Source organism: Marmota flaviventris, chromosome 11 (genome assembly GCF_047511675.1).
Source record: "Marmota flaviventris isolate mMarFla1 chromosome 11, mMarFla1.hap1, whole genome shotgun sequence".
Lineage (NCBI taxonomy): Eukaryota > Metazoa > Chordata > Mammalia > Rodentia > Sciuridae > Marmota > Marmota flaviventris.
Window position 1 is genome coordinate 78794527 of NC_092508.1, and position 13496 is coordinate 78808022.

The 13496-nt window shown below is 33.4% G+C and overlaps 1 protein-coding gene across 3 annotated transcripts in view; it reads right to left on the reverse strand.

The window, feature by feature from the left end:
• Positions 1-1669: 1669 nt before the first annotated feature.
• Positions 1670-13496, reverse strand: part of Rif1 (replication timing regulatory factor 1) — a 61862-nt gene continuing 50035 nt past the window's right edge. For 2 of the 3 annotated variants that reach the window (XM_071619180.1, XM_027937913.2), the window contains exons 31-36: positions 12420-12566; positions 12039-12116; positions 11832-11947; positions 10166-10319; positions 8527-8635; positions 1670-8072 (exon numbers count right to left, since the gene is read on the reverse strand). In XM_071619180.1, coding sequence (XP_071475281.1) covers positions 7858-8072; positions 8527-8635; positions 10166-10319; positions 11832-11947; positions 12039-12116; positions 12420-12566 — 819 coding nt within the window. In that variant the 3' untranslated portion in view covers positions 1670-7857. The remainder of the gene's footprint in view (positions 8073-8526; positions 8636-10165; positions 10320-11831; positions 11948-12038; positions 12117-12419; positions 12567-13496) is intronic. The other variant, XM_027937915.2, reaches the window with a different exon arrangement.

A 13496-nucleotide genomic window follows, 5' to 3' on the forward strand; every position in this document is an offset into this window, starting at 1 on the left:
CTCTTAAGAGCAAACAGGGATGAAACCTTAAAAACATGGGCCTTTGGGGGACATTCCAAATCCAAATTGTAGCATCCTAATGATGGGAAAGGTAATCATTCTCACTCCAAAGTCTTCATCTTCACCTAAACTGAGTGAAAACGTTAACAAGGCAGGCAACAATTCCATCATGCACATACTTCCAAACTTTGTGAACACACTGTACCATCAGCACAATGGGTGGTTTTCATTTTCCTACTTGCTTTATAAAGCAAGTAACCAGATATTCAATGTGCAGTTACTAGTACAAAGATAACTACTACAGAGGCACTTTCCCTACAGGTGGAGACTGGATATTGTTATCTGCACAGAATGAACACGTGGCAAAATCAAGATATCACCTAAGATTAAGATTTTCCAGGCTTCAAAGGGAACAAAGAGACATTGGTTTTAAAGAAGTTCTTAAGTGAATCAGTGTAACATCAAATATACCTGCAGTTATTTCTTGTATCATGAATGAGATCCTTCTGAGAATGAGAATGATCCTGACAGTCAATTTAGGCATAAATTGTACATTGTTCTTCATGATGGCAATTTATGCATGTTACTTTAAGACAACCAATGATTTTGAGTACCTTAAGTATCTTTTTCTTTTGCTCTTTTTGGTGCTGGGGATCTCTTCACACCTTGATGCCAATGATCTATAATCAATCTGCGTTACAATGTATATAAATGATTTCAATATACTTAAGTTCTACTTTTCTATTTGATTCAAAGTACCAATAGATGTAAAGCCTTCCTATAAGTTTACGAAGCCTGAAATAAAACTCGGGAACTAGAAGAGATGTAAAGAGAATACTGGGTAGTCTTGGTTAGAGTATCATCATAAGATTTTCTAGTTTTCAAAAATTTTGAGTTGCAATGAAAAAAAATTTCAATGTTATTTTAATTTTCAGTTAATAAACATGTACGTTGTATGTAGAGGAATTTATTAAAATTGACCTATTTTATAAATATTCTAATTACTAAAAACCAAGGAGTAAATTTTTTTTTTTAAATATTTATTTAGTTAGTTAGTTAGTTAGTTTTCAGCGGACACAACATCTTTGTTTGTATGTGGTGCTGAGGATCGAACCCCGGCTGCACGCATGCCGGGCGAGCGCGCTACCACTTGAGCCACATCCCCAGCCCCCCAAGGAGTAAATTTGTACATATATGCACATAAGAAAGCCACATGAAGATGAAGGCAGAGACTGAAGCAATACTAAATACCAGAAATGCCCCCCCAAAACCGCCAGAAAACCACCCAAAACCCAGGAACTGGCACAAATAGTCTTTCTCACAATCCTTATCAACGGGGTACTTTTGTCTCTTTTGTTTCTCAGACTTCAAACACCTAGTCACTTGGATCGTAGTATACTTTACAACAGCCTTAGTATACTTTACAACAGCCTTAGTAAACTAAAAGCAGGTTCTTTCAGTATTAGTTGGTCACATTTTTTTTTAAAGCTATGGATTCAGAAGTCTATGGAACCCATAAAATTATGAATAAATCAGAAAACCTCTTTAAAATCCTCTAAATAGCAAGTCCTAAAAGGAGCAAAATAAATGGTTCATGCATGCCTCTTACTCATTTTGGCTCAGCCAGCAAGCCCCCCACCCACCCCGCAAACAAAAGGGAACACGAGAATTTAGTTGTTATAGGTTTATTTTATGTGAAAGTGCATTTCTTAAAATGTTTCAATAACCAGTTTCATTTGGCAAATAACATCAATTAACTCTCAAATGATTCATGAAAGGTTTTATTGTGCATCAAATAAATTCGCCCTCCCTCAATACAGTCATATCAAGCAGAAACACTCACTTTGTAAGTTTAGATCTGCTTTGAACATTTTATGAGCATTACATAATCAAATCTGGCTGCACTCTATTTTTCATCTACTAGTGCAATTAATGAAGGAATTAACAAGTACTCCTATTAAATCTGAAATGCTTATGTAAACACTCAGAGTTTACCAACTGACAGTGACAAAAATAGGGTTAATAAAGGACTGAATTCGTTCGTATCAATCTAAATGCATAAAAGGGATATCCGAGGAGGTAGTATTAAAATAGACTGAAATAAATCAATAATTCACCAACACAGAAAGCAAAGTCCTGTGCCATAATTTATTTCACAGGTGTGGTTTAATGTATCAGTGCCAGGTTCTGTTTCCCTCAGACCACCAAAATCCCTGAATACTATGGCAAACATCTCACTATACTTTTAACGTTTGAGGAAAACGTGGGCTAGGGATTTGTTTCAGTGGCAGAGCACCTGCCTAGCATGGGTGAGGCCCAGGGTTCAATTCCCCACACTGCAAAAAGAAAAAAAAGTGGGTTATTCTTAAAAAAGCACTGGTACTTCTTTGTATATGTGATTTTGAGCAGTACTCAAGGACAAAATTGTATCAGGGAATCCACTTTGTAAATGAAACCTAATGTGTGTAACAGAGGAGTCCAGACCCCAATCTGTAAGCGAGGATACAAATAACCAAACTGATCACATACCACATACAAACAAAATTATCCTCTATAACAGGGAATGACAAAGGGCCAGCGATTTTAGGAGACATGGATCTGACTTCTCCATTCTACCATTTTATAGGAAGACAGTACATTAGTAAGCATGACTGTGTTTCAATAAACTTTATAAACACTAAAATTACATTTTCAAAATATTCTTTCAACAACTTCCAATCAATCAGAAAAATTGTAACAACCAGTTGTAGCTCAATGGCAGTCCAAAACATAGGTGGCAGCTTGTAGTCTGCTAATTCCTGCTCTATAAAAACTTAGTATAAAGACTGCCATCCTTCAGTTTCTGTATTTGTAACCAATTCTCTTAATTCCATTTTCTCTTAGAAAAACATTCTATAAAAATAAGATGCCTCAGAAACTTTTACTCAATTATGTATAAAAAGTTACTACACTACATTCTATTTTCAGCTCATGATACTCTTCTTCAAATTCACGTGTATGACACTGGGGAATCACAACCAGGGCCTCATGTGTGCTAGGCAAGCGCTTCCTGCTATAGTAAGAGAATAAGTTACACAGGCCTTTTTCTTCTTTATGGTACAAACAATTGAAAATACTGCCTTCAAAGGGCTGGGGTTGTGGCTCAAGTGGTAGAGTGCTCACCTAGCATGCATGGGGTACTGGGTGTGATTCTCAGCACCACATTAAAAAAAAAAAAAAGATATTGTGTCCAACTAAAACTAAAAAATAAATAAATAAATAAATAAAAATTGCCTTCAAAAAATCTGCATACACACACAAGAAATTTACAGTCTCAGTGAAGTGAAGGGGTTGTCTTTTATCCTTATAGTATTTGTTTTCCCCAGGGATTTAACAGCTTAGCCCATCATGTCTGGACTTTAAGTGCTATTTGAAGAGAACAAAGCTTACTGTATAAAGGAGAAAATGGTTAAGATCCTATTATATAATCCAACATATGTTCCAAAAATTGAATGACTGAATGAAATTTCATAATTCTGCAAGACTAATATCTACACACCCTCAAACCTGAAGAAATCATATTTTAATGAATACATCCAAAAGGCAAAATGTAAAGTCAGGCACATTAACAGACCTACCATTAACTCAGCCATCAACCCCACCCCCCCTTGCAAAAAAGCAATCAATAAATCTTGATAAACCAATTAAAGATACCCATTACTTAACTTTTGTCTGCATTTTCTGAAGCACACTGAATGAAGTAAGTTCTTACACACAGGTAATTTAAATCTGTGAAAGAAATCTGTTACCTAAACAGAATTCTAAGAAAGTCACTTTTAGAGGATCAAACTGTTCAACTCTTATCTTTCAAACTTCACATTATAATGAAATAGGAATTCCCAACCACAAAATCTCCCAGCAAATTAAGTCACCAGAGATACTCAGAAAAATGACAAGGTGTGACTGTCAAATATGACTTCGTCATAGAATTACTAACTTAATTACTAAATGAGTCTTAGGCATAGTGTCTGTCTTCAAGGCTTATTAATAATGAAGAGTCATAATACACACAGCAAGGCTTAGGGAGTGAATGTATTTCTAGTATTTGAAAATCTACATTAATATTAACACTCCCAAAATGAGAACATAAGCCACGTGAGAAAGCACTGTGTCTAATCTTATACCTAAGAAGATTCTATAAAGTTAAATCTAAAGATTTAAAAGTCTTTTGTGAATCTATTTTTAAAAATAATTCATATTTTTAAAAAGACTCCCTGAAGAGGAAAAATTCTACCCTTAACGTTCTTTAAAAAAAAAAAAAAAAAAAAAAAAATCACACTTTAATTTGTAGTCTGCATCCTCAATTTATAGACTTGGAAAAGTTATGAAGGTCTAGCTTTTATGTTTTGTGGCAATATTCCTAAGGATTTAAATCTGCTTGGGTTAGCAAAACCTTCTGGACAGTCTAAAACCTCTTAGGCCCATCTACTGTTAGAACAGTCCATTGACATCAATACCTATATGAATCCCCTAGAAGTCTAATAGAAATGCAGACTCTCAGGCCCCATCTCAAGACCTTCAGAATTTGAATCCACATTTTTTACACACACCTCCTAGATTGAGAAGCATCGTGTTTAAAATCAAAACTTCAGTCTAATGTTTGTATACAGAGAGAATAAGAGTTTTCAAATGGACATGGGTTGTGGTAACAAGCAAATAAACCCCAATACACAACTGCATGCCACCATACAAGTCTAACCCTAATAATGCCAATAACTGCATTACAACCTCCTAGCTTAGCTAACAAACTACCTCTGCAAATCAGTTATGAAGAGTGAGACAAAGTCAATGTTGCAAGGAATGGCTTTAGGAGAAAATGTTAACTCTATAAGAAAGCATTAAAAACAGCACTTTTTAAAAATTATTCTTATTCCTTTACCTAAAGAAATAACAACAAAAAACACAGCCTCACTTACATATTCAGATTTGTACCATTTTACCCCAGTTCTGAATCTCCCACTTATTCACGTTTTTACAATGCTTAAATATGTAACAGAATCTGACTACCTTCAAACTGTACAGGAAGAATGAACAATGGGCAATGTTAGAATTATTATACTTTTGAAGTTCAAATTTCAATCATATTTTTGACTGTATTACTGATGAAGCATTAACTTTGATTTAACCTACATTGTTTAGAATTAATAATAGAGCTTCACATTCTTCAGCATTTTGTTTTTACTGGGCTAGGATTGAACCCAGGGCCTCAGGCACACTAGGGAAGTCCTTTACCACTGAGCTACATTCCCACCTTAACAACGGTTTTCAAACCTATTGAAACAGCAAAGAACTTTTAGCAATGGACCCAAAATGAATGGATTCCATAGTACCACTTGAATTTTCACCAGATTTAACATTTATGAAAAATTATACTACAGTTCTAATTGCCACTAAATTCATCCTTAAAACCATAAAAAATTAAGAAACCACATTTGAGTGTTATCAATATCTGCCATTGTTTTATTTAAACATTAGAAAAGAGATGAAAAACAAACTTCATTTTAATAATGGAACAAAACATCAGAGCTGATCAAAAAATTTTTTCTTTTTCTTTCTTTCTGTTTTTTTTTTTTTTTTTGGCAATATCAGGAATCATTCAGGGAAAATCAGTAGAAAGTTTTCAGGCAAGAATACTGAAAGGTGATTAAAATGTATGCTTATAACCATACCAAGAAAAAAGATACATAACAAGCTGGCCTTTTCCCTCAAAATAGTATTTTTAAACATATCACTGAACCATAATTTGTTTTAACTAATACCTGTGCTTCTATCAAATCAAATAATTTAATAAATGGTAATCATTTTGGTTATATTTTCTGCTTTACTATTCAGCTTCCTAAGGACTTCATTCCACCAACAAATTAATTTAGTTCATTCAAATGTTAAGATATGCAGTCATAAAATGAGCTAATTTTGACTCATGTCTATGTCTACTGTTAACACTTACCCCAAACATACACACACACCTTTTTATTCACAACTTTTCACTAAAAACTCATTTATTTTTTTCCCTTAGTTTTCTCCAAGCTACAAACCTTAGTTCAAAAATCAAAAGAATTTCTTTGTAAAACCATCGCTGGTGTATATATCGTATTTAGATCCAAAAATATCTATATTTATGATTATAGAAAAAAAAACTTTCATAGAAGTTGGATGAAGTTCCCTGTTGAAAAAAGGAGACCTGACGTAAATAGATGCAAGGATTAAACTTTCTATGACTTACTGCAGAAACATGCCTTTTCAAGTAGGGACTAGGTTCTGAATCAAGTGTGAAACTCACTGATATATTGAGAGTAAGTGAGGTACATGCTCAATTAAAAAGACAAAACAAATATGGGAAGTCAGGTGCTAACACTAGTTGGTAAAAATTTACAAATAATTATACACACCCCCTTTATAAAAAAATAGGCAAAAGATACACGTATAAAAACAGTTTCAAATTTCTTCCAAGTTTAATTTTAGTTAAAGATGAATAAAGCAGATAATCTCTAGACTTCTTATAGTCCAACTTGCAATGAAAATATTCATTCTAACTCTCCATTAAGAAGAAATGTAATGAGGCACGCTTTCTAGTGGCTGGTATTCGCTTCCAAACCAAAAGAAAAAAAAAAAAAAAAAAAAAAAGCTAAGGGCATGAATTTCAAAGCTATCGTGTAACATTTTCTCATTTAGAATACTTTAGAAAATATATATATTTTTTTAAAAAAGTGGTACTGGGGATTGAACCCAGTACCTGTGCATGCTAGGCAAGCCCTCTACCACTGAGCTGCACCCCCAGCCATTCTTTATTGTATTATTTTGAGACAGGGTCTCACTAAGTTGGCCAGGCTGACCTTAAACTTGTAACCCTTCTGTCTAAGCCTCTGAAGTCATTGGGATTACAGGTGTGTGCCATTGGGCCTGGCTAAGCTCATGTTTTAACTATTAATTAAATATAAAACTAATTGTTGTTTTATATGCAGATACATAAGCCTACAAATATCTGCAGCAAACACATGAAGCACTTCTTCTGTCCACACAGATATTTCAGTATTACATATATACAAAATGTTTCTAGTAAGGAAAATCAAGGTATTCACAAGAAGCTGCAGAAAAATTCATGCAATTAATGAAGGCTGAAATTTATAAATTAAAAAGTCATCTACACATAATGTACAAACAGTCATGCATTTAGAAAGGAATACTATGTCTAATAAATTTTCACAGGCTGCTGCACAAATACTTGCTAATTCAAATGAAGGGAATCTGAGAAATTCTACAATAATATTTCTACCTCAAGAATTAAAACTTTTGGTATTTTTCCCGAAATTGTCCAAAGGTGACATTTGTGGGGAAAAAGTCCCAGTTTTTTTACATCCCATTTGAGGCCTTTTACAAAAAACAAATTTCCTGAACCTCAGGCACAATATATATATGAACAATTAAACAAACAAACAAACTATAAATGCCTTTATCAGTTTAGCAAAAATCAAATAAAAATTTTCAACATTAAAGTATTTTGCATTACATGTTTAACCAAAATATGCATGGAGTTTAAAAATATGAAATAAAATGAATGCTTGTTTCTGCTTTTGCTTTCAAATCTAAATACGGTATTTAAAATTTCTTGAAAAACTATAGCAGCCAAGTAACAATGGGGAAAAAAGATCTTACTTAATGATCTTACAAAACTGAACTTATTAAGTCACTGCCCTTCACAGGTTTGAAATGTTATCAACCTTGAGGTCTCCCCTTTTAAACTGATTGATAAAACAAGTCTGAAATATACCAATCAAGAAATCTGGGGATGTTTTAAAAAATTCAATTTCTCTTAAAACACTAAATGGAATTTTCATGGGCTGTTGATCTCCATCGTGACTGCAGATTTTTTATTATAGAGTTTGCCATAGTACCAAGTTTCTCATGCATTTCAAATAGCTGGCTTCCTGAATAACTGTGGAGATCTTCTGCATCCAGTTGAAGAGCAAGAGCATTAATCTGTGCAACAAGATTTTTAGATAATGGAGTTTCAAAGGGAACAGGATCAAGTAAATCTAAAAGAAACAGAAAAAAGAACACATTAAATGTATACCAGTTAAAAAATTAAATGTATGTGTGCATGTACATATTCCCTATCAAATATAATAAGTTTGTAGGATTCAATTTGAGAAAGTAGAATGAGGGGTCCCTCTTCTCAAAGGAATAAGACCGACACAAAAATCTACTGACATATTATTCTGTGCTAGTAAAGTTATTATCATAACTGTTAACAGAATATATATTCTATATCCTTACTGGAGATCTTAAGGACTAAATGTTGACAATTAAGAAAAAAACACCTGAAATCCAAGAAGTTTTTCATGTACTTGGCATCAAGGAAAAAAATAAAAAACAAAAAACTTGTTGAATAAGGCATAATTAAATTAAAACTAAAAGCATAACAAAATATTTATTCAAGAAAATCAGCTTGTGTTCTACATAAAATTGTCACACTATGCTAACATATACCTGAGGCAAGTCGTTCTTCATCAGTTGAGAGAGACTTATTTTCTATTCCATTTACTGCTTTTTCAGTAATATCAAAAATTGGAATCTCTTCTAATCCACGAGATTTTACCTTGATTATACAGAGCAGTAAAAAACAAAAATCAGAAGTTACTTTTCATAGCAATAATGGTACAAATATTGGGAAAAATACATTACATGAAACATTATGTTCCATAATCAATCATACATTAACTTTAAAAAAAAATACAACTTTCAAAAAGAGTTATCTTATAACTTAGCAATTCCAAATTTTTATATATATCTCCAAGAGAAATGAAAACAAAGCCCATACAAAAATTTTATGAATGTACCCAGAAGCACTGTTCATAATAGTAAAAGGTGAAAACAACCCCAGATGTCCATCAACAGAGGAAAGGCTAAACAATGTGGTATATCTATACTTTGGATCATTATCTTGCCTTGAAAAAGGAAGGAAATTTTGGCATATTCTATAGCAAAGAAACCTGGAAATGATATGGTAAGTGAAATAAGTTAGGAAATAAAGGTGGTAGCCTCACTTACAAAAATGTCCAAAATAAAATCTATAGAGAAGTAAATAAGTGGTTATCTACAGACAAGTGATAAAAGTGACAACTAAGAAATTCAGAATTTTTTTCTTACAGGGTTTAAAACCACCGACAAAAATGTTCCAAAATTAGTTTATGGGGATAGTGGTGTAACTATGAACATAGTTAAAAAAAAAAAAAGAGGGAAAAAAAAAATCACATAGTAGATTGCTATGGTAAGTGAATTTCAGAAATTCAATCTATTAGACTGAAAATTACTACTTTCTGGTTTTGTTTTTAAGTCACAAGTCAAAAGATGTTTTAAACATCACAATTAAAAAAAAAAAATCAAGGACTTTATAGCAGAAGTCTTCATATTTTTGCCTTTAGTATATCATTTATTTGCAGTGTCTAGTAACATTAACAGATAGAAAGTCTAAGTTTCAACCAATTCTGTGAACCCTGAAATTATGCACAAAATTTTCTGTATAAGTCTTTATTAGGGGAAAGAATCAGTTTTCATCAGAATATGAAAATTGTCCTTGACTCTGTATGTATGTATATTGTGTGTATATACACACACGTATGTGTGTGCACGTGTAAAATGCTGGAAGGAAAAACACAAATAAGTAAAAATGTGTTAGACATCAAAATCAAAAGTTTTATGACCTAGAAAGTTGTAAAGCTTTCCATAAATGTTTAGATTTCAGTATATAGGCTTTAGAAAAGCAGCAATGAAATCCATCACCATCTGGTAAAAATCATAAAGGGATACGAGGACAGAATTCAAAGCAGAAAAGATAATTTTAAAAGAAATCTGAGGTGCATTAAATAAAAACAGTATAGCCTGGCGCAGTGGTGCACCCATGTAATCCCAGCAGCTTGGGAGGCTGAGGCAGGAGGATGACGAGTTCAAAGCCAGCCTTAGCATCTCAGTGAGGTCCTAAAGCAATTCAGCAAGACCTTGTCTTTAGAGGGGATAAAGGGACCATAAAACGGGATTTTAAGCAACAGGAGTTTAAATATGAACTTCTACAACTATGCTATTGGGTCACTGATTAATACATAATTTTAAGTACCACCTGAGTTTTTACCTGCTGTTCATGATACACTCTAAGAGCCTTTTTTACATTAGAAACTTTGGGAGACCGGATAGGAAGAGTTTTTATTTCAGATGCTGTAAGAGAACTCAGATCGCCAATTGTTTTTATATTCTTGGCTCTGATAAGTTGTCCTAGGCCTCTTGCCCTGAAAAGATGAGAGAAAAAGGAGAATCAGTTGTCCATATATACTACTAGTAAGGGCTTATTCGGTTTAATTTCTCCATTTAAACTCAACCATAACTGACTTTAAATTACTCCTTTTGTTTTAATGTGCCCTCTCTCTCCAACTTCTATAATCAGAAATGGACTCAGTATTTGTCTGAACCACAACTCCTTGGAGGAGTTTAGGAATACCTCATGTCCTATTGTCAAATGATAGGGCAAAAGAGAAATTAGCAAAAGATCTCACCAACTATCTTAAAATACAGTAATCTAGAATTTTCTACTCAAAAATAATTTAAGTTTCCAAGACTAACAATCAGGAAAATTTTAATTAAAAACTCTTAGGTTAATTTTTTTTTTTTTAAGAAAATACCCACCAAAAATATAGGTTCTTTTTTTTTTTTTTTTAAGTTTTTTAGTTTTATTTATTTTTTTTTAAATAGAAAGAGAGAGAGAGAATTTTTTAATATTTTATTTTTTAGTTTTCGGCAGACACAACATCTTTGTTTGTATGTGGTGCTGAGGATCGAACCCCGGGCTGCACGCATGCCAGGTGAGCGCGCTACCGCTTGAGCCACATCCCCAGCCCCTCTTTCTTTTTTTAATTTTTTTTTTTTTTTTTAGTGGTCAATCACCTTTATTTTTTTTATATGTGGTGCTGAGAATCAAACCCAGGGCCTCACACATGCTGGGCAAGCACTCTACCAATGAGCTATGACCCCAGCCCCCAAAATCAAGGTTTTCTACGTGAACCTCAAGCTTCACATAATGACTTATTATCAGGGCAATCTTAGTAGATTAATCTTTGTAAATTTTATTTTATAAAACAGAAATGATATTCATACACCAAGAGCAGTGGAACATACCTCTAACCTCAGCTACTGAGGAAGCTAAGGCAAGAGGATTGCCATGTTTGAGGCCTTCTTGCGCAACTTAGAAAGACCCTGTTTCACAATAAAACTTTAAAAGTGCTGGGGTGAGGGCTGGGGATGTGGCTCAAGCAGTAGCACGCTTGCCTGGCATGCGTGCAGCCCGGGTTCGATCCTCAGCACTACATACAAACAAAGATGTTGTCTCCGCCAAAAACTAAAAAATAAATATTAAAAAACATCTCTCTATCTCTCTTTAAAAAAAAAAAAGGTGCTGGGGTGTAGCTCGGTATTACAGCACCCCTGGGTTTGGCCCCAAGTACCACAAAAAAGTATATATTCCTTAAGGAATTGGTAGTAACGGTAAATTAAGATAATGTATATAAAAAGTTTCTACACAATATCTTAACAAATTATTCACAAACATTAATTTTATTAGCATAAATGCTTTTATTATTGCCCTACAGCCTATCATTCAATCTACATTTTTATTTATTCCTGAAATAAAATATATGAAAGGGATACATGCTAATAAATTCTAACTAGGAGAACCTTTACCATTCAAATATTCCTGTTACTGAAGTGGCATCTTGGAATATAACCCCAAAGCCTAAGTAACCACTTACCACATATTTGATGTTATCTGAGGCAAAATAATGTCAACTGGTGCTGCACAGTTCACCAAAGCTGGGTAAACACTTTCTGTTGGGCATGGAATGGATTCTTTGGCCATTTCTGTTATCTTAAAATAAATTTCAAAAGCTATTAAATAGAGATCACTTGACTAAACACAAAAATATAAAAAGTTACATGAAAACTAAAGCACTTCTTACTAAACACTTCTTTGAGCTCTTAAATTTAGAGCTACGTGATCCTGGGGACAGAAATCCTTTAGCTGAAGTGGTATTATGCTAGACAAAAGGAGAGAAAAAAAAGACTCACTTAGACCCTAGACAACTACAATTTTAATCTTAATCTTAGACTGTAATCACTGTTTTAAAATATCAGAAACAGAAAAGAAAATGAACTGCTAGTTAATCAATTACTTGCTGAATGATCATTGCCTCTTACTACCTTTTCAGGTCTACTTACCATGAAGCACACAAAGAACCAAACCAACAAAGTTTTATTTCATAAATAATCTTAAAACAAACTATACACATATAATTCTAAGCACATATAGATATGTGCATACTGTAACACCTGTTGCTTACCTTAGATTGTGCAGTAGGTGATGTTTTAACATTTTTCATTATGGGAGAACTACTTGAAGAATGGGACCTAACAATGGAACATCGCCTATCAATGTCATCTGCCAATCCTGCTTGGTATATTGGATCTGCAAATGAGACACGTCGAACCTGAAAACACAGGTCAGATTTTAATATTTAACAAAACTAAAGTCTTTAGTCTTTAAAGTCTTTAAAGAAGACACCATAAATTCTCATCAAGAGGTTATCCAAAAGTAGCATGTGGGTTTGGAAGTCTACAGCATATAACTGTTCATCTTAGTGACTACTTTTACAGATAAATAGCAAAATGGATTCTAATTATCTATGTTCTAAAGCTGCATAGTTTAGGTTGTGAACCTAGGATAGTAACAGAAACAATGAATTTGGTGACAATGAAGCTATACAATATGATTCTAATAACTTCATAAACAGACTGGAGAAAAAAGGTAAAGAGGAAATAAAATACATAATGGACTTTTGGTGTATACTGTTAACCACTACTATAATTTCAATTAGGTAGCAATCTTAACCTTAGGCCAGCTTGAGGAAAACTTAGTCTCTTCTATATATAAATTATATATTATATAAATAACATATTAAACTAATTGATAAGTATACAATAGAGAACTCTGATAACCGTTAAGATATTATTACATGTTTTCTATTCTTGATTTCCAAGAATACAAGATGCATGTTCTATAAATCTGTCACAGAAAATACAGCATGTTGTGTTAGGGATTTGGATCAGTGCATAAGCACTTGCCTAGCCTGAATGAGGTCCGATTCAATTCCTAGAACTGCAAAAAGAAAAAAAATACACACATACACACACGTATGTACATATATGCAAGCACTATCTCTGTTGCCTAAATAAGTATTAAATATGAACTTCTATCAAAACCACAACTAGTTAAGCCATGACTGAGTATGATGGCACATGCCTATAATCCCAGCAACACAGAAAGCTGGGCAAAGAATTCAAGCTCAAGGTCAGCCTTGGCAACTTACAGAGACCCTACCTCCCTCCCTACTTATGCAAGGAGTGGGAAGGAAAAGAAA